The sequence below is a fragment of the Balaenoptera musculus genome, chromosome 8 (genome assembly GCF_009873245.2).
Source record: "Balaenoptera musculus isolate JJ_BM4_2016_0621 chromosome 8, mBalMus1.pri.v3, whole genome shotgun sequence".
Taxonomy (NCBI): Eukaryota; Metazoa; Chordata; class Mammalia; order Artiodactyla; family Balaenopteridae; genus Balaenoptera; species Balaenoptera musculus.
The window spans coordinates 38,558,443-38,581,028 of NC_045792.1; the positions used below are offsets into that span (position 1 = coordinate 38,558,443).

At 45.5% G+C, this 22,586-nt stretch overlaps 1 protein-coding gene across 1 annotated transcript in view; it reads right to left on the reverse strand.

The window, feature by feature from the left end:
• Window positions 1-18,828, reverse strand: part of PANX1 (pannexin 1) — a 44,053-nt gene extending 25,225 nt beyond the window's left edge. The window contains exon 1 of the mRNA XM_036861634.1: window positions 18,375-18,828. Coding sequence (XP_036717529.1) covers window positions 18,375-18,555 — 181 coding nt within the window. The 5' untranslated portion in view covers window positions 18,556-18,828. The remainder of the gene's footprint in view (window positions 1-18,374) is intronic.
• Between the last annotated feature and the right edge of the window lie 3,758 nt (window positions 18,829-22,586).

Sequence of the window (22,586 nt, forward strand, 5' to 3'; positions counted from 1 at the left end):
AACAAAACAGTAAGTCCTGGGTTTGCTGTTTCTGGGAGGCAGAAAGGGAACACAGCAGTCATTACTATCGATAGAATATTTTAAAAGTTTGCAAAATGTTTTTATCTTGCAAAACAAAAACTCAGTTCTATTTCACTTTAATGTAAATGACACACATACACACACCATTCACACATATATATACACATACCCAGGGGATCCAGGTAGGTCATAATACAACCTATGAAGCACTGAATTTGAAAGTTCTTGCTATATTTTAAGGTTGTCAGAAAAACTGAAAACAACTGCATTATAAACTCTCAAGTTCAATGGGAATAATCACATAGAAAGGGACCCTGATTGTGTGGTAGAGAAAGAGATAGGTAGTGGTCAGTGCTTAAAAATAAACATGAAATAGTAACAAGAACTCATCAGGATGAAACAGGCCTGAATCTGTTTCAAGCACCTTCGACACCAACATAAGACCAAATGAAGTCTGTCCCAAAGGATCCCTTCTTGCCAAATACTCAGAGATCCCAACCCTGATAAAATAGAGTAAAATTCCAAGAATCTCAGGACTACTTCTCTCTCTAAAAAAGAAACAAATTCCTCCCCTTTCACCTCTCCAGGTGACTTCAAACCAACCTCTAGCTTCAAACACAAGCAAATAAAGTCCCAAATGGTCCATTCTTGCCTTCACTTTTGCTTTGCGGGAACTGACCCCACGGCACAGGTGTTTTAAACCAGTGTGAAAATATATAAGTACTCTCTGTAGCCAAAACTGAAAAAACTGAATCGGAATGATAGTTTTCTTTTCCTTTAAACCAAGTTGATTCACCAGTTCTCTTTTTTCCCACAGCTAAGCCTGGCTTTTAAAGACAACCCAACCAGAGCTAATATCTGCTCCTTGATAAGATGGGCATAATCTAGTGTTATCTTCTAAATGAGTCCCAAGAAGTCCCCAGATACTTCACTACCCATCCCAAGCAATAAACTGTTTGGCATTTCTGCATTAATAGTTTTCTGCTTCTGGGTCTACCAAATTAGACAAAGGCCCATCAGTGCACAATGCTCTCACGTATGGAGGGGAATAACAGCCCGGACCACATGGTCCAGGATTTGTGACTACAGGGCAGACAGCCAAGGGAACATACAGTCAAGGTGGCGAGCCTCCGATGGAAACTGCAGGGCTCCTTTAATTCAGTCAAGAATGATGGCGTAAACAATATAATATTATACAGCCTGCTAAGTGCAAGAGCGGAAGTCAAAAGGGAGCCAGACAGAGACCGCAGCTTGAAGGAACCATGAGGCCAGCACTATACCCAGAAGAACAGACTAGACAACTCAGCAGCGGTTTGAAGTGTCGCTTTCCTGAGGTGGAGAATCCAGTCCCTTAGTACATCCAGAACGTCTAGACCACACAAAAGAAGAACTTGTATTAATCCAATGTAAAACCTGACAACTGTCCAGTGAATAAAGTTTCAATGACCTGGGTACCAGGGAAAAAAGATATGAGAACTTAATGTTCTAGTAAAGATGCAAAAAAAGTACTCAATGTATTTAAATATTATTTTTTTAAAATTTTGATCATCTGAGATTAACTAGTTCAAACATACAGAAAATTACAGAAAATAATATGACAGATACCTAGGGGTTTAAAACAATATTGACATTTTGCTTTGTTTACCTCATCTCTTTTTTAAAATTAAACATTTTATTTTGAATTTTTTTCAGACCTATAGAAAAGTTACAAGAATATTACAACGATATTCAGCTATAAAAGAGAAGGAAATCCTGTAATTTGTGTCAATACGGATGGACCTTGAGGGCATTATGTTTAGTGAAATAAATTAGACAGAGAAAGACAAATAGTTCTGATCTTATTTATATGTTTTATCTAATAGAACTGAATTCACTGAGACAGAAAACAGATTGGTAGTTGACAGAGGCCGGGCATGGTGGGGTGAGGGAAATGGGTAAAGGTGGTCAAAAGGTAAAAACTTCCAGTTATAAGATAAATAAGTTCTGGGATGTAACGTCAGCACAGAGCCTATAGTTAACCAAACCGTATGGTATATTTGAAAGCTAAGCAAGTAAATCTTTAAAGTTCTCATCATAAGAAAAAAAATTATAACTATTTGAGGAGATGATATTAATGAAATTTACTGTGGTGATCACTTCACAATATATACATATATCAATTCATTATGTTGCACACCTTAAACTTACACATTATGTGTCAATTACAGCTCAATAAAACTGGAAAAAATAAAATTTGTAAACGTATAAAATACAGTATCACCATAAAAAATAATATTACAATGAAATACCACATTGTCAACATTCTGCCACACATTCTCCTTTTATATACATGTATGTATAATATATACCTTTTTTCTGAACCACTTGCAGAGATTATGACCCTTTCCTCTCAAAGTGTGTATCTTCTAAAATAAGATATTCTCTTACATAACCCAGTTCAATTACCAAATTAAAAAACAACAACAAAAAAACGAAAACACTACTGCTATCTATGTTCAGATTTCCCGAACTATCCTTTACGGCAATTTTTTTTTCCTCTACTCAGGATCCAATCCCGCACCACACACAGTGCATTCAGATGTCACATCTCTCTAGTCGCTTTATCCTGGGAGGGTTCCACAGCCCTTCTCTGTCATTCAAGACCCTACCGTGTGAAGAGCATTGGCCCTCCGTTTTGTGCGACACCCCTTCATTTGTGTTTCTTCATTGTTTCTCCATGCTCTGATCTAGGTTCTGCATTATTGGCAGAGATCCCAATAAGGGAAGGGTTGTTGGTCATCCACAGGACACCCTTGGCGGCGCCTGACAACAGTTTCCCCCATGACAGGTAATGTCACTTATGATGGTCACTTGGGTAAGGTGCCTTCTGCCAGGGCTCTGCTGTTAAAAGTGTCTTTTTCCCTTGAGAAATAAGTGGTCTATGGGATACGACCCTCCTAGACTGTAAGCATTCTGTTCCCCAACAAGCTTTCACCCAGTGGTGAATCAAATACTTCAACTGTGGTTGCAAAATGAAGATTTTCCTTTTCTTTATTCTTCCCTCTACATTTATTAGCTGGCATTTTACTATAAAAAGGAACTTCACCTTCCCCACATTTTTTTCTTTTTTAGCATAAACATGGACTCATGTAGTCTTTTGTTTTTCAATATTTTATAATCCGTTACTTTTATTTATTTTGATGCTTAAATTGTTTCAAACAAGCTCCTGTACCTAACATGCTCCCCTTGGTTTTGAGCACTTCCATACTTCCTCACACAAAATGTTCTGGGCTTATCTTGTACTTTCCCTGCCCCAGCCCTACAATTGGCCATCTCTCCAACGAGCCTTCGGTTCCTTTAGTCGGTAATAAAAAAAAATTTTTTTAATAAATTTATTTATTTATTTATTTAATTTTTGACTGCATTGGGTCCTCGTTGTTGCGCGCGGGCTTTCTCTAGTTGTGGCGAGCAGGGGCTACTCTTCGTTGCAGTGCGCAGACTTCTCATTGCGGTGGCTTCTCTCGTTGCGGAGCACGGGCTCTAGGCTCGCCGGCTTCAGTCGTTGCAGCACGCAGGCTCAGTAGTTGTGGTGCATGGGTTTAGTTGCTCCGCAGCATGTGGGATCTTCCCGGACCAGGGCTCGAACCGTGTCCCGTGTCCCCTGCGTTGGCAGGCGGATTCTTAACCACTGCGCCACCAGGGAAGTCCCAGTAATAAAATTTTAAAACAAAGATTTGTATGCTAGCTGTGCTCACTGCTACTGAGATGTCATTGCTCCCAGGCCCTTTCAACAGACACAGATAGGAAATCGATTTGTGTGTGTCTGTGTGTGTGTGTGAGTTTATGATGAGACTTCTAATTCCAATCCAACACCACTGGGATCTTCCTTGTCTTCCCTTATTCCATGTTTGTATCTTTCTTTCATTTAGACCCTTAGCTCCTAAATACATCAACATAGTTACTCATTGGCTCAATCCTAAAAATTCACACAAAATAATTTCAGAACTTTTAGGGACTTCCTTGGTGGCACAGTCGTTAGGAATCCACCTGCCAATGCAGGGGACACAGGTTCGATCTCTGGTCCGGGAAGATCCCACATGCTGCAGAGCAACTAAGCCCATGCACCACGACTACTGAGCCCGCGTGCCACAACTACTGAAGCCCACACGCTCTGGGGCCCACGTGCTGCAACTACTGAAGCCCACGCACCTAGAGTCTGTGCTCCGCAACAAGAGAAGCTACCGCAACGAGAAGCCTGTGCACCACAACGAAGAGTAGCACCCCCCGCTGTAACTAGAGAAAGCCCGCACGCAGCAACAAACACCCAATGCAGCCAAAAAAATAAATAAATAATAATAATAATTTCAGAATTTTTAAAGCAAAGACATCTTCTGGTATTTATTTTAAAAGGTTCACTCTGGATGCTATGTCAAAAACTGGCCATTCAGGGTCAAGAACCTAAGTCGAGACCAGTCAGGAATCTATTGCAATAGTCCAAGTGACATAAAAAAGAATGAAATAATGCCATTTGCAGCGACATGGATGGACCTAGAGATTGTCATACTGAGTGAAGAAGTCAGAGAAAGACAAATATACCGCTTATATGTGGAATCTAAAAAAAATGTATAAAACAGAAGTAGAGTCACAGATGTAGAAAACAAATTTATGGTTACCAAGGGGGAAGTGGGGGAAGGGATAAATTGGGAGATTGGGATTGACATATACACACTACTATATATCAAATAGATAACTAATAAGAACCTACTGTATAGTACAGGGAACTCTACTCAATACTCTGTAATGACCTATATGGGAATAGAATCTAAAAAAGAGTGTATATGTGTATATGCATAGCTGATTCACTTTGCTGTATAGCAGAAACTAACACAACATTGTAAATCAACTATACTCTAATAAGAATTAATTTAAAAATAATAAAAATAAAAATAACGATAACACAAATTTTAAAAAAAAATAGTCCAGGTGAGAGAGAGTATGAAGAAATAGTCACAGCACACGTCTGCCTGAAGTCTCTTCCATCACCTCTAGGTCCTAACCTGGTCCAGGGCAAAGGCTTTGCTTCTGTGAAATGAAGATTAACACAAAAGGTAGATGAAAGGTAAAAAGGGAAATCAATACAAACATCTCTGCTATAATACAATTTGTGTATTTAAAAAAAAAAAAGTAGTATTCTGCAAAATCACTAAAATAACAGAGCTATGGCAGTATATAGGACTGAGGCAGATCACTCAAAGTCTCTGCAGATTTTGTACCTAGAGCACTAATCAAACAGCAACAATCCTGATTAAAAACACAGTAGTGTGATGAAGGGTGTGTAAGAAAGGCTGCTGAGTTATGCACCCAAGTAAAAAAGTGAAACACACAAAGACCAGACAGAACCACCTGATAGCACCTCCAAAAAAGGACATTTGACCATGTGCAGCCAAGAGGGAGAGCGTGGGGTTAAAGGGCATCATATGCGCCATATTCCTCTGAAGCCTGCTTCATCCAGATCTTCTTCCTTGGTGGCACAAATCATTCACATGCTGGAAAAAAAGTATATGAACCAATGTGACTCACACATGATACTGGTATTCCCTATGTGCTAATCACATATAAGCTACTCTCCATCACAGAATCACCAAGAACAGATGTCATTTACTAAATACTACAATTAGATAGGAATTACATGCTCTCACTCAATTGAATAAAAGAACCTGTGAGCTAGTTATCATTTAGTGTCATTTGTCAGATGAGGAAACAGAGGCTCAGAGAGGTTAAGCAACTTCCAGAGGCAGACAGCTAATACTTGGTGTAGGTTCCATACAATCCCACGTGTGTGGCCCTCCTCTTTCCCCAATGTGATGACACCCTGAGAACAAGTGACCAGGGGAAAGAGAAGGTGGAGGCAGGGTGGAGTGGAGAAGGATAGGTGCTGTGGACAGCAAGGCCAGCCAGTAACACAAGCAGAGCAGGAAAGGGCCAGCCTCAATTTCCCTGGCAGCCTGGTCCTGAGCGGAAAAGAAATTGTCATCAAAAACCTCAGGGCCAGGGACTTCCCTGGTGGTCCAGCAGTTAAGAATACGCCTTCCAACGCCGGGGACGCGGGTTCGATCCCTGGTTGGGGAACTAAGATCCCACATGCTGTGGGGCAACTAAGCCAGAGCACTGCAACTACTGAGCCTGCACGCCACAACTAGAGAGCCTGCATGCCACAACTACTGAGGCCATGCGCCCTGGAGCCCATGCACCACAACTAGAGAGAAGCCTGTGCGCCGCGATGAAGATCCCACATGCCGCCAACTAAGACCCGATGCAGCTAAAAATAATAAATAAATTAATTAATTTAAAAAAAAAATTTTGGCTAATGTGGCCAAATGGCTGGTGTGTGAAGACCTAACACAGAGTACCTAATGTTACTTCATGTGGCGTCAGAAAGATTGTTGGCAGAAAGATTGTTGGCAGGGTGGAAGGGGCCAACCAATAGAGGTGTTCACCCAGTAGGGACGGAGGCTGCACCCATGGAGGGAAGGAAGGGCCAGATCAAATAAACTACATCATCAGAAAAGTCACAGCAAGAAGGACATGTGAGAGCCAGAAATAAATCCTTGCAGGAACCCGAGGCGGGTCACACTTCCACTAGAGGAAATGAGGTTTCGGTTTTTGCATTGTAAGAGGGCAGTGGGGAAACCAGGCACCACCCCAAAATGAACATGAGAAATGGATGCTGCCCCCCAAGGTGGGGGGAGGGGGCTTAAGAAAAAAAACATTTAAGGAACAGCGCATTTAAGGCCAAGGGGCAAGTTAATAGATACTCTTAAGTATAAAAAGGGTTAGAAGAAAATTATTGTCCAACTGGTCCTCACTGACACAGAGGCCTAATTTGTGCGAAACAACACGGAAGTCCAGTTAGGTGTGGGGAAGGGATTTCAGCCTGAAGAGAAAAAATTAGGTACATCTATAAGAAGAGGTTCTAGAATCTTTATTTCCTGAATATTGCTTTAAGATCCCATGATATCCAATAGTTATTAAGTTTTCTCTTTTACTTGCTAGCAAGTTACTTAACCTCTCTGAACCTAATTTTTCTTGTTTGCAAAACCTCATAGAATTCCTATAAGGATTAAGGAAATATCTGCCGCAGTGCAAGCAGATAGGAAGAACTCAATAAATGGTAGCTGTTTTTATTTCTATGCATCGGGCGCACCATGGTAAGCACTGGAGATACAAAGATACACGGTTCCTTTGTCACATCCTGTATTATTTTCTTCACTGCATTTGTAATTATTTGAATTTCACCGTTCTTACTGGTTTACCTGTTGGTCTTATCTTCTGTAAATCTTGAACATACGCATTGTGAAAGCAGGCCTTGGATAATCGGGATTGGAGATTTAACGGGGCCCCAGCCTGAAACTAGACCCAACTTTGTTAAGTCCTTTTGTATCACCTCTCCCTCAAAGTTGCTAGATTTTAAGAGCTAGATTTTGTAGTTCCTGCAACAAAGAAATCCTATTGTGTCGTAGAAGGCCTTGAGTGTCTACATTTGGTATTTAATGCCACAGAGCCTTTGTGCCAGCAGCATACCAGAAAGAGCCAAGGACCCTGCTCTCCCCAAGGGCTGTTCCTGCTGTTTCTCTTCTGGTACAACAGAGCACAGCTATTCTCCCGAAGGTACGCAGATCTTGATGGTCGCTCCACCCAAAAAGCATTTATTGGGCATGGTACCACAGGGGATTCAAAGACAAAGAAAGCATGGTCCCTGTACTCCAAGAGCTTGCGGTCCAGGAGGAGGCCAAGAATATGAACCACTAACGATAACAAACAAAAAAATTGCGTAAGGTAATGGCTGAGCCATGGCAGACGTTCATACTTGAAGGGAGGAGAGGAGAAAACCCAGGCTGGGAAAGAGCACGAGAAAGGCTCGGAGTCACTAAAGTTCACCGCGTATTACGAAGGGGAGCACACCACTGTGCCTGGAAGAGAGTCCAGATGTGGGAATCAGATAAAGGACATCCTGGGATGACATGCTGGGAAGTCTAGACTTGATGCTCTGATAATGGCAAGGAGGTCTGGCAGGATGGGGTGGAGGGACTGTGTTTTAATATCCTTAGGGCTGTAATTCATGCACCCATGGTCCTGATGCCCCGCTGAGGCTGCAGTGCTGAACTGGGGATGGGGTTGGCCATGATTCTAACGGAGAAGGCACCCTCCCCAGCAAGCAAGCAAGGAATGGGGAAGATGGTCCCGAGAGTGGGGAGGATGATCCCGTGGCAGCAGGGCCGAGACCCAGAACAAACTAGTAGCTTCTGTGCTGGGTACAAGCTCGTGCGGCTTTCAGTGCACTGTTCCTGATGCACAGGACACGGGGAGGGCACAGTACACAGCAGTGCCCGAGAATTCAGGCTTCAGAATCAAAGCTGCACTCCAGCTCTGCTCGGTGTGCCCTTGAGCACGTTATCTGGTCTCTGTTGGCCTCAGTTCCTCATCTGTCAGAGTCATACAGTACTGGGGCGTGTGTAGCAGCTAACCTTTACTGAAAGGTTACTATGTCCCAGACATGGTTCTAGGGCTCACGTGTGTTAATGCATTTAATCCTCACCACCCTGTGAGATAGGTTTTTACTGTTACCCCATTTATTGATGAGGAAACTGGGGCACAGAGAAACTATGTAACTTGCCCAGCGTCTCACAGTGTATGTGTGATGCACCAGGATTGGAACCCAGGCAGTCTGTCTCCAAACTCACATCTTAACCAATATTCCACAGTCTCCCCAAAATTAAAATCTATACCTGTTTTGAAGAATTTCTGCTGGGAAAAATATCATGCTAAAAGGACCTAGCACCCAGGCAGTGTCAATGTATGGTGGCTTCATGTGATAAAGGACTGTTATTAAAAATATACAAAGAATTCCTTGGATATAGAAGATGAGGTGTATATATACATATGTAATGGAATATTACTCAGCCATAGAAAAGAATGAAATAATGTCATTTGCAGCAACATGGATGGACCTAGAGATTATCATACTAAGCGAAGTAAGTCAGACAGAGCAAGACAAATTTCATATAATATCACTTACATGTGGAATCTAAAAAAATGATACAAATGAACGTATCTATAAAACAGAAACAGACTCATGCACATAGACAACAAACTTATGGTTACCAAAGGGGAGCACAGTGGGGGGGGGAGGATAAATTAGGAGTTTGGGATTAGCAGATACAAACTACTATATGTATAACAGATAAACAACAAGGTTCTCCTGTATATTCAGTATCTTGTAGTAAATTATAATGGAAAAGAATCTGAAAAAGAATATATATATATATATAGCTGAATCACTTTGCTGTGCACCAGAAACTACACGACATTGTAAATCAACTATACCTCAAATAAAAAATACATATACAAAAAATTCTTAAAACTCAACAATAAGAAGCAAACAACTCAAAAACTGGGCCAAAGACCTTAACAGACACCTCACCCAAGAAGGTATGCAGATAGAAAATAAGCACATGAAACAACAAGATACCAGTACACACCTATTAGAAGCGCCAAAATCTGGAACACGGACAACACCAAATGCTGGTGTGGATGTGGAGCAATAGGAACTTTCATTAACTGCTGGTCAGAATGCAAAATAGTACAGCCACTTTGGAAGACAGTTTGGCAGCTTCTTACAAAACTGAACATACTTTTACAGCAAACGTGCTCCTTGGTATTTACCCAAAGGACCTGAAAACTCATGTCCACACAAAAACCTGCCCATGGATGTTTACTACAGCTTTGTTCGTAACTGCCAAAACTTGGAAGCAACCAAAGATGTCCTTTAGTAGGTGAACGGATAAATAAACCGTGGTACATCCAGACAATGGAATATTATTCAGTGTTAAAAAGAAACAGCTACCAAGCCATGAAAAGACATGGAGGAATCTTAAATGCATGTTACTAAGTGAAAGAAGCCACTCTGAAAAGGCTACGTACTGCATGATTCCAACTGTATGATATTGTAGAAAAGGCAAAACTATAGAGACTGTAAAAAAGCCAGTGGTTGCCAAGGGTTATACAGGTGAGGGTTGAATAGGCAGAGCACAGAGGATTTTGAGGGCAGTGAAAATACTCCATATGATACCATAATGATGGATACATGTCATTATACACTTTTCCAAATCCACAGAATGTACGACTCTGGTGGGAAATGTTGATAACAGAAGGTTGTGCATGTGTGGGGGCAGGGAATATATGGCAAATCTCTGTACCTTCCCCTCAATTTTGCTGTGAAACTAAAACTGCTCTAAAAAAGTGAAGTCTTAATGAAAACGCACGCGTGTGTGTGTGCACATACACACAGCAGCTATTAACATTGCTCCTAAGGACAGCAGGGGAAGGAAGGCATTAGAAGCAACTGCCTAAGTGCAGAGGTGAGAGGCAACGTTTCCCTTTGGACACCAACCCCTCTGGCTGGTCACCTGCAGGGCCCCGGCCAGGCCCTTCCAGAGCTGCAGCTTCTCCCAGGCCTTCAGCGGACAGGGCTTCCTGCTGTGCCAGGCGATGAGAGCCGGCTGCTGGGGTCTACCCTGGACCAGGCTTCCACATGGACCCGGCCCACCCCTGCCAGGCACAGCCTTCCTCACAGTACACTGCGCCAGGCCGGGCTTCCACGAGACCGTGGAGCCCTAGAGCAGAACTGCTGAAGGCGGCCAGCCTGGGGCCTTCCCAAATCAGCTCCAACATCCCAGAACAACGGGGAGGTATCGCGTGTGCCCGCAGAGCTCCCAGCAATGGCTCCCGATAAACTTTTATAAACTATCTGCCCCATACAAAGCACCATGGTGGAGTCCAAGATACATATAACAGTCCTCGTCCTCCAAGTGCACAGAGTTAGTAAGCCTTAACTTAACCGTGACAGCCCCTAACTAGTCTCTCCACATCTCCATTCCCGTCTCCACAAACTATCCGGGGTGAGATTTTTCAAATGTGTACCTGATTATGTCATGTATGACTAAAAGCCCTCCGACTGCTCTGGATAAACCCTAAAATCCAAATTCCCATGAGGCCCTCCACGATCGGATCCTTGCCCAGCTCTCGAATCTGTACCACTCACCCTTCCCCCCTGCTCAGCAGGCCCCTGTAACACTGATCCTTTTCCATTCTCCAAGAAATCATGTCTGTCACTTCCTCAGAAAGCCATCTCAATGCCCCCGATGGGGCGAGGCTCCCGCAATGGCACTTGTCTCAAAGCGCTTATCACAGCCAGAACTCTGTAATTATTGGGAAGCTGTCACCCCTGCCAGGCTGCAAGCTCCCGGACAATGTCTGTCTCCTTCACTGATAGATCCTAGAACACAGAGCAGTGCTCAGTGAATAAGTGACATGAATGAGGATGTGAATGAACGGACACAAAAGGTATGAAAGAATAATTACAGTAAGGCGAGGCATGAACCACCCAGAATCAGAAAGGTACTGGAGTGCACATAATAACTAATTTTAGTCCAATGTCCTCATGTTACAAAGGAAGAAACTGAGTCAAGGTGAGACACCTTCCGGTCACATACGCTTCACACAGCTGTTCCTTTCTGGTAAGCAAGAAGTGCCGGAAGAGTGTTCCTTCAATTCTCCGAAGTGCATCATTTTTCTGTTCTGGAATTCACTTCAATGTGTGCAAAACAGAAACACAGAGAACGTAAGGGCTTAGAATGTTTATAGAGACTCAAAAAGGAATAAAGCCTTATTAAGAAGAAGAATGTCAAGACCATCAGCCCCTGGACTCTCCTCTCTCCAAGGAACACAGGTGGGCAAGTCACAGTTACGGTCACCCAGACTCATCGAGCTGAGCCTCCAGTGCCTGTCTGAATAGCACCTGAATCTGCACGATCCCTGGAGAGAAGCGTGAGGCCTCCGTCTCAGCTTTGTTGGCTGCTCATAATACTGCAAATTACCTTCAGATTGTAGAAGCTTATGCCACTAGTTTGAGTCAACCAACATGTATTGAATACAAACCATGTGTCAGGCTCTTTCCATGTATTATCTTGTTTAACAGCATCATTATCTGTTTTGCAAAAGAAAACCTGATCAGAGAGGAGAGGTGAACCTTGCCAAGAAAGGGTACAGCTGAATAAGCACTTCTCTCTCGGAAAAGTCACCTTTCCACACTGCAGTGACTATGCTTTTTGACAACTTTGAGAACCCACATTTGATCATCAAATGTGGAGTAGATGTTAATATTAAAAAAAGATTTTGTAAAGACATCTTTATATTTCCTAAAAAATGGTATTTGCTAGTTTTGCTACTTAATTAAATTTAAACAGGAAACAGAGGGGTCAGAATTGAAGCAACTTATTTTTTTAACCTTTTAGCTTAAAAAAAAAAAAAGATAAAAAGAGACTGTGGAAGGGTGGAGGAGGGAGGGAAATATTTTATAAGCTAATGATAATCAGCTGAGACCTGACAGTCTCTAGGATCAAATACTCCAGGCCAAAAGGCAATGGTAATTAGCCTGGAGGCAATGAGCAGCCTCTAGAAACTGCCAAGTGTCAGAGAAAGAGCCCAGAACTATGTTTTGTGAAATCCCAGTGCATACAGGGAACTACAGGCTGAAACAGTGAGATGCCATTTCTTTCTTTCTTTTTTTTTTAATCAGAGAAAATAGACTTTTTTCACGTGTAGTTTAAAAAATTTTTTTGAATTTTTCTTTTTAATCGAAGTCGCGGTGATGTACAAGATGCCATTTCCGTCATGAGAATGGCAAACGGAAAACTCTGAAAATATTAGGTAGCAGTAAAGAAGTGAGGAAAGGGCTGCTCCTTACATGCTGACAGGAGTGTAAACCGTGTTCTGAAGGGCAACTGGAAGTGCCTTTTGAACGTGAAATGTGCACACCTCGTGTGCTTCTAACTGCAAACGCCACTCTCCAGTTTGACCCCAGAGAATGGTTCTCAGAGGGGGATCCGGAAACTGAGACTCTTCCAGGAGGTTCATGATGTGAACCCTCTTTTCGTAATATTATTAAGTTGTTATCTGCCTTCTCATTCTCATTCTCTTGTGAGTATATACAGTAGGGTTTCCAGAGGCTACTGACGTGGGATATCACTGCACAATGAATGAGAAGCTGATAGGAGCAGGCAGTGGTCTTCTACTGAGCCAGGCATCAAGGAGACTTGCAAAATCGGAAAACAGTGCCACTCTTCTTTGATTTTGTAATTAGATTTATATAATTTGTTGAAATACTGAGATCTTTATAGCTTAGAGGTTTACGTTCAGGAGTGTTCCTCACAATGCTATTTATATTAGCAAAAAAGTTTGTAAATGGGTTCAGTTTCAATACACCTATTCGACATTTAATTTGGTAGCCAACGAAAAGCAAGTTTATAAGATTTAAGAAAGAGGCAAAAATGACCCGAAATGGAGTTTGGTTTTTAAAAAGTAGAATACAAGTTGTCAGCTATGTATACATAATTAAGGCTGGGGGAAAACACACCAAGATTTAACAGTGGTTATCTCAGTGTTATAACGGTGGTGGAATTACAGGTCTTTTCTCTTCTACATTTCCCGTATTTTCTACAGTCAGCCATATCTTTTTAATCAGATAAATATACACATACACAAATGGCTTTTGAGAAAAAGGAGTGCAAGCTTTAGAGAGGGTGAATAAATAAATGAGAAGAATCTCCCTTTGCTGCCATACACCTTGCGCCCCCACACAAAGCCAGGCTCATCTCGGTGCCTTCTCCCCTGGAAACCAGTGGCCCCAGGTGCCCTCGGTAACCCCAAAGCACGCAGCTGTGTCCAACTCACTCAGCCAGGGCACGATGCTCCCAAACTGCCTCCCCTCCCCTACTCTGGACTAAGCTCACTGCCTCAGTTAGGGGTTTGAGAAGAAAGCAATCCAAGGGAGCAATGTGCAGAGGAAGGGTGGGTGTTTGCATGGCTTTGAAAAAGGATGTTGCTAATCCAAACCCAGAATCTGCGAAGATTTCAAGACATATGTTCAGTTTCTGCCAAGGGTGGGAGTTTCATCTATTCTGAAATAATAGGGTTTTTCCCACAACTTCATTTGCTTTTCTTTTTTTCTGTGGGGTGGGGGGAAGAGAAAGGGATTAGTAAATAATTAAAAATAGATCTTCTAATTCACTGGGTCTTTCAAAGTCAGGCAACAGTGTACACTGAAACAGAACAAAGGCTATTTGGGTAAATTCTAGTATATTTTTAAAATCGATCTCATCGTTACTAAATGTTTGCTTATCATCTGTCAGTTCACATTCTACGCTCTATTACTGTTATTCTAGTCAGCTCCAATGACATTATACAGAGTTTTCAAATATTTTTGATGGTACTTTTTTTAAGACGAACTCTTTCAAGATACATAAAATCCCATCTTACAGACAACAGAATAACTAACACTCAGGATTCCCAAATGCTAAAATCCTACTGATATCCTTGATGATTCCATTCATTTACACACGCTATTGAATGCCTACTATGTATCAAGTTTTGTGGTGGAAGCTATGGACAGAGCAGTCAACCCGACAGAGGATAGATGGTCCCTGTCCCTGATGAACTTACAGGCTGGTGGCGAGACAGTATTCAACAAATAATCATGCAAATAATTACCTAACTGCAACTTGTGATAAGTGCTTGGAAGGAAATGTAGTGTGCTACGAGGACACATCAGAAAGTCCATGGCAAGTTGCAATCTTACCCTTGAAAGAGGCTATTTCTTTCTTAAAACCAGGAGCACATCAAAATCCCTCTTCCACTCCTCTGACAGCATCACATTCAGAGGGAGCTGGAGGTGGAGGGTATACAAAGCAGCATTTTCTTCTCCTTACTTGAAATAAGAACTCAGGAATGCAAAATTATCCTGGAAAATGACTTCATCCTTCTGGAAACCGATACTGGTCTCTTCTCCTTTCCTTTCAATGCTGGGAGGAGGGGAGAGTTACAAAGATTTATGTACCAACAAGCCTGATGTGTAATAGTGGAAAATTCGGAAGAACCTAAACGTACATCACAAGGGGAGTGCCTGGTTGAACTATGATGAGAACATTCCACGCTATGGAAGACGTGCCTGCCTGTCTATGAAAAAGCAGTGAGGTGACGCCTCTGTACTGACACAGAAGGCTTTCCACACCTTTCCACACAGTATGCTTTCCATACTAAGCAGGAAAATGCAAACCGCTACAATGTGACTCAGTTTGGTTAAAAAAAATGTGTATACGTTATATTAATGCAGAGAACGGCTGTTTTACCGTGGTCACCTCTAACACATAGTGAAGGAGGTTTATGAATCCTTTACCATGAGAAGGTATTTAGGTACTATCTGTACAATAAAATACCAAAAAAAAAAAAAAACATTAACAAAGAAAAACATGTATGTATCAGTAGCCTCTCTGGATAGCAGGCATCTTTCTGGAAAAGGACCAGGAGGTTCCCTTGGTGCTTTGGCTTTAAATGTGAGCTGAGGATATGCTGTTTTGGGACCTTTGCCCTGAGACCCTAAATATCAGCCCATTCTTATAGACACCCCTGAAAAGAAGAATCAGCTTTGCCACCTGGTACATGCTGAAGGGCAGCCTGAACACATTCCCAAAGATGTGCCTACAATCAGCCATGACAGAGCAGATGACTTAAGCCACCTGGCTGCTGACTCAGTTGGAGGAAACACGAGGAACTGGGAACTCACAGCATTGGAAGCAGCTGCAGCTCTCCCTGTCCCCTGGCTCACTGGGGCTGGCCCAGCGCCTGCCCTGTAAATGACAGCAGCAGAGCAGAGCTAACCCCAAGGGACCAAGTCCCTCTGTCCAGAACTACAGCTGCCTGCTGGGAGGGCAGCAGGGAGAGAAGGTTCCCTGGGCGGACCAGGCACCCTTCCCCAGGGGTCCAGTTGCTGCCCCTGCTGCTCATCTGGTCCAGCCAGCCTGGCGCCGGGCATGAAGCATCCTGGTGGGAGATAGGAGCTCTGCTCTCCCACCGTCTCCTAAGACACCAGGCTAGGGCACCAGAGAGTCAAAGCAGTCCCTGAGGGAGGACATCTCGGTCCCAGGTCCTGAGTAGCCCTAAGCTGAGGGTACTGCAGACCCATCAAAAGACCCCAAGAACAAGAATCCCATTCAGAGTCTGGTCTGTTGAAAAGTAGCATGCTTAGGGAATTAGTTTCTTCAACGATTTAGGTAAATATTCCTAGAATTTCAGAGCTTGAAGGCTATGTAGCCTAATTATGCTTGTAATTCTACACAGAGTTGTCACTCAGCTATTTCCTAAACTAACTCGCTAACTCTCTCTCGATATAGATACAGATAGAAATATAAATATAGATATAGCTATACCTCCAGGTGAAAGGGGCTGCACCTCTAGAGGCATCTGGGACAGGTGTGGTAGAAATGAAGGTCCTTCTGTGGCACAGAACTCTGACCTCCTGCACCTACCATATGGCGACACTCATGTGTTCTGTGGAGCCATATGGAATGACACTCATCCACCTCCCACTGAGCCTTTCAACATTTCAAACACAGATTCTGCCTTGCCATAAAAATACTGCGAAAGGAAATTACTGCAAAAGGAAATTTGAGGTACTTGCAATACAACCTATGCTTACAAGTCAAGTGGGGCAACTGAAAGGGGTTCATCATGAATGGTAACCAGCTTCTCCCTCCTGGCATCAGATGGCTCCTCCACGACAGGGTCCATGTCTCCCTGACTCCTGGGTCCTCAGCGCCCAGCACTGGGTCCGGCCCACAGCTGGTACTCAAGAAACATTTGCTGAAAGGAAAGATTATCTCCAGGACCCATGCTACTTGGCGGTTTTCCTTCCAACCGGAAGCCTCAACTCCCGGCCATCTGGAAGGCGGAGGGAAAGCCTTGACTATCTATGCCTGCCCAATGACAAGGAAAACTGAAGACTGCCTTCCAAAATGAATTTGGCGACTTCCTGCCAAGTTGAACAACTTAGTGGTGTGGATCACAAAATCAAGCTCACTGTAACCTTTTCCTAACCAACTCTTCCCTCAACTTCACCATTTCCATCAACATCATTCTCCAATCACCCAGGCCTGTAGCCTTTCTGATATCTCTGATCAGTCTCGGCCCTTTGAGGCCGATGAAAAGCTAGGGGCCCAAGAGTGGATCATTACTCCTTGATCTTGGAAATTTCCCATCCTTTCCCTTCTAGTCTTGGCGCCCACCTTCGCACAAGACCTCAGCTGATGCCTCATCTTTATGGCATCCTCCCTAGCTCCAACTCCCCTCCTTCACAGACCCTACATGTACCCTCAGGCTATTACTTATTAAGGGCTGTTTTCCACCAGTCCAGCCTCTGCTCAAATAATAACTTTGCACTTTTTAAACCATCAAGTCTGTACTCCTCTGTTCTCACTAACCCAGGCCCATATTCACTCTCATATTCCAGGAACCCTGACTAATCCTCCTGTCTCAGTTAGGACACTCCTCGCTGTTTCTCTCCTTCCAGGAACACATACCATTCTCTGACATCCCAAAATCTTGGCAAAGGTCTCACCTCTGCTTATCCAAATCCCACCCACGGGCAGGGGCTCAGGGCCAGCCCAATCTCTCACATAAGCTTTCCCCATTGTCCAGCCCCACCGGCCTCCTTCCCCACAGAGCTGTGTCTAGCCTCATACACTGCCTTCCTCTTGACTCGTAAACACTCTCTCCTGCGCTCAAAGTCAGAAGAGATGATGAGGAAGACCAGCTGCTTATTAGCCACGTGATCTTGACCAAACCACCAGAGTCTCAGAATCTCACAGAACTGTTATTAGGATAAAGGAGAGTTTACATGAAGGGGACTCGTTCATCTCACATTCAAAATAAGGCCATCCACGTAGAGGATTTGGGTATCCCTTCTAATACTGGCCAAGAGCAGTTATTTCCCATTATTCACAACCCTGCAGAGGTAAAGTCTCAGTACACATCAACTAAATGTAAGATAAGAGAGAAAGCACTTTTCATGGGCTACTTTTCTTCACGTCCTCCGTTTAGCCACTCGGGAGCTTCTCTGACACAAATTTTGGGTGACTGCAGAAATGTGTGGGAGGGAAAAGAGAGGCAAATCTGGTGACAACGGCGCCGGTCTTGAGAGTGGGACTTGAACACTAAGCCAGAGTCGGGATCAGTGGGCAGCAGGGAACAGAAACGGGTAGCAGGGATGCGAGAAGGGTCCACAGCAGGGGGGCAAAAGGGAGCACGCGAACAAAGAATGCTGCGGCCCATCAACTCGGGCTACCTTCCTTCCCAGCGTTCACGCCCATGACAACGGCGGGCACCGCCAGGGACGCGCGGTAAAATCACTTCTCGCCAGAGACCCGGGCACCTCTGATAACGCCGGCCCAGCCCGCCCCGGTGCCGCTGTCCCCGGGCCTTACCAATCGAGATTTCCTGTGCGAAGGCCAGCGAGATGAGCAGCAGCGGCAACCCCACGGCGATGCACGTGACCATCTTGTCCACGGCCAGCTCCAGCCGCAGCCCCTTGAACTTGGGCTCCGAGGGCTCCTTCAGCAAGAAGTCTGAGAAGACGTACTCGGTGGCCAGGTGAGCAATGGCCATGGCTGCGGCGCACCGGGCTGGGCCAGGAAGGCTCACAAGGGCAGGCCCGGGTACCCCCGGCGTCGGGAGGGCGGCGCGGCGCCTTCACCCGGTCACTGATCGGGCCCGCGGCTTTCGGTTTCCCTTTGCCGGCTCCCCAGTTGCTTCCACATCCCACTGGTCTTTGTGTCTCGAAGCGCCGCAGCTGTCTTCTCTGGGCGCCTGGCCTGGCGGCTCCCGGGACTGCTCCGGGCGCACGGGATCGCGCCTGCTCCTCCGCCGCGGGCCTGGGGCAGAGCCGCACCCGCAGGTCCCCGGGATGCGCGCGCCCGAGGGCGCGAGACCCAACCGCGGAACAAAGCGCTAGCCTCGCCGCGGCTCCGCCGCTGCGCCCTGGCGACCAGCCCGTGCGCTCTCGGCCAGCTCCGCTGCGCTCTTCCGGAACCTCGGAGGAGCCGGAGTAATGAGAGGCTTGGAGTTTCCGGAAGCTGAGGCGACGCGGGGCGGGTGCGCGCGAGCAGCATCCAGCGACCCTGGGATCCACCCCCAGCAAAGGGAGCTTCCCGGCGAGCGGTACCTCGTCAAATGCTCGCGCCTCTCCCCAACCTCATTCTCTCCACTTCCTGGCACCCGGGATTTTTGAAATCATTTCTGAAAGCGACCTGTTACCCTGTGGACAGGATGGCCCCCTTTTACGCCTCACCCCCAACATTTCTACGTGGCGGAATCAGGTTAAAAGGAGGTGCGAACGCTTCAAAGAGCAACGGGGCCCTAAAAGGCTATCGAGCGGGTTAGACCAAGCCGGTGCGGAAGAGGGAACTCTGGAGTCTTCCAGAAGCACTGCGCGACAGGGAAGTGCGGGGTCAGTGGTGGTGAGCCCTGCGTCTGACTAGGTCTCAGGTGTCCTAGAGACCTAGGCTCCATGGGAGCCTCGGTCTGGGAGCCAGCAGTGGGTGTCTGCGGGAAGCGGGTGTTGGGGGAGAGCTACTTCTGGACCACTTTCAGGTAGTGGATGCTGAGAAATAGTCAAGAGACGCTCTAATCATCAACATTTGGGGGCAGATAGGACCTTTGAACGTGAGGGCTTCTTGGGGCTGGGCTGCCTTTTCTGCTCTTTGTACATGGGCAGGTCCGTGCACGCAAGCCTCTTCTTTGTGCCCTCAACTGCCATATGTACATCTCCACCCTGCTCTGCCCTCTGAGCCCTCGTTCAATGGCCTACACGACTCTCCACTTAGATGACTCACAGGACCAGGACCACACAATGGCCAGGACAGCAATCCTTATCTTCATCTCAACCTGAACTCCAGTCTTCCCCATCTTGCTCAATGCACCACCATCCACCCGTATGCCCAAAACACTTCCATGGTAGCCTCTTTGCCTGGCCAACTCAGATTCAGCCTCCTGATCTCTACTGGGTGCCACTTCCCAGGAGAGTCTTCCCTGATAATACTAAACTAGATTAGGTCCCTTTGTTAAGTATTCTTGTAATACTAGCTGTGGGCCTTGGGAAAGTTACTTGCCCCTCCTGTACCTCAGTTTTTTCATCTGTAAAGTGTTTATACTGCTTAGGATTGAGATAAAGATCAAAAGTTAATATATGTAAAGCGCCTAGGACATTGCCCGGCAATTGATGAGTGCTATGTAAATGTTATCCATTACTGTTGCCCTCTAGTTTTCCTTCTTAATGAAAATCACAATTATGATTCAACAAGTATGTGTTTGTCCATTTATTTAACGTTTGTCTCCCCCTTTATATGGTAAGCTTCATGAGGGCAGTTCCACACCCGTGTATACCAAGCACTCTCATCTCCAGCACTTAGCACAAATGCCTGACACATAGTAGGTATTTTAATAAAGGTTTATTAAATGAAGGAATCTGAAAATCTTTCACTTTGAAAATTGTTTAAAAACAGGTGGCCCAACTTACACTCATTTTGCCATACATTCAAGGCATGTATTAGAGGGTAGTGATGGGCCAGGTCTGGGCTCGATGGATGGGGAAGCAAAGATGAAGTGACACATTCCATTTCCTTAAAGATCTCATGGCTTAGTAAGAGAAATAAGGCAATGTACACAATTAACTATGATACATGTTAGAAAGTGTAAGTAATATTGAGAAATGTGGGGTATGCCAAGGGGTGTGCATAAAAAGATGGGGCCTGGTGGGATGCGTCCGTTTGTGGCAGGCAGAGCTGGCACAGGAACTTTCTAGGAGGGAGCGAAAGCATGGATACCTTGCCCCTTCTCTCCTTGTCAGAATCTACGTATCCAACAGGCTCCCATGTCCCTTCTTCCGGATGCCTTCCAGGATCCCCCAGTTGTGATGAATCATTCTCTCCCTTATCCCTTTCTTCTATTCTAGCATTTAGCTCATTTTGCCTTGCGTGATGGTTGATTGCATGTCTGCTTTCTCATTAGATATCACGTTCCTCTGAGGAGCTGGATGGAATCCCAACAGTTTTGTCAGTTACCCTCAGCCCTGGCAGAGTTGTTCAAATTTAGCAGGAAGTCAATCCACCTGTGTTGAATTTACAACAGAGGCAAGAAAGAGAACTTGTCAGGAAATGGGAAGTGGAGACCTCTGACACTGGTATAGGGAAGAGGAAGGTGAGGGAGATAAAAGTGAAGGGGTTGGGGCCAGAGAAGGTAGTCTGGAATCTTTTTTTTTTTTTTTTCAGTAGGCATTAGGGAGGTTTTGGACGGGAGTAATATACAGAGAGCTGCGCTTTAAAAAGATTAGTCTTCCAGCCACATGTAGAGTGGATTGAAATGCAGAGTGGAGGTGGAGAGGCCAGGTAAGAGGCTGCTGAGATTTTGCACATGAGAAGTAATCAGAGCCCAAACTGGCACCTTGTCTTTGAGAACAGTCACAAATGGCACAGAAAAGAGTGGTGGTACTCCCCCAGCCTCCTGTCCACGTGCTGTGGGGCTCAGCACCTCTCCCACCCGGTGCCCCAGATGGCATCGTCAGGGCACTGGCTGGGCAGGGGCTGACCATGACCCTAGTGGAGCCCCTGGCCAGAAAGGCCCGGAGCCGCCCCTCTCCCCTACATCAGGTGCTCAGCTGCGAGATGAAGAATTTATTTTTTTAGTTGATTTTGTCTTGGGCCTGGGATGCTGGCCTGTGAGGGGCCTGGGGGGTGGCAGGACAACTCAGGAGGGAGCTGGGGGTGGTGGTGAGATAGCCCTGGGACCTGGGACCCTTTGCTGCAGTGCTGCAAAGCTTGCACGTGGACACACCTCTCCTCAAGCTACAAAATACAAAGAAACTCTATGGGACTAAAAATAACTGTGTGCAGGCACAGTTGAGGCAAATTCTGGACCAAAAGCTACAAAAGAGAAAAACAAAAACAACTGCCACTTCTGAAGAACGGGGAGCAAAAACAGGGTGTTGGGAGCAAAAGCAGGGTACTGCGCATGCCTCCTACACACAGCACCACCTAAGGGGTGGGCAAGACACCCAAGCCACCCCTCTGGCCTGACCCCTGGACACACCCCTACCCTCACCCCATGTAACGAGCAAGCAAGCAAGGGAAACTGGTTTGTGCTCACTTCCCCCTGCTACAGCAGGGGCCCCGATAAAGCCTTCCTGAATTTCTTGTCTGGCCTCTAGTCAATTTCTATTGATTGGGGAAGGCCAAGAACCCTGGTCGGTCTCAGTGGCATGTCAGGGCTGCCCCCTGCAGGGACCGGGAGCCCGCGATGGGAGGGGCCGGGGTCCACCCTCCAGTCAAAGGTCAACATGCACTTTCTCCTGTATCCCGACAAATCTGTATTTTACTATGATTACGGTAACTAGCGAGTATATTATCAGGAGCCCTCGGGCTCATTTGAAACAAAGGATGTTGTGTGTGGGAGTGAGGGAGCGTGCGGGCAGGAAAGCGAGGGCGCCAGCGTGCCCGTGGGTCTGTGCGTGAGCGGGTAAACGTGCGAGTGTGTGCGTGAGTGGGCACGGGGTGAGGCTGGGCGTGGGCGCCAGCGTGCCAGCGAGGGCAGGAATCCAACGCAATAACCACGTCTCCTCCAGGCCAACCCCGCCCCCCGCCCCC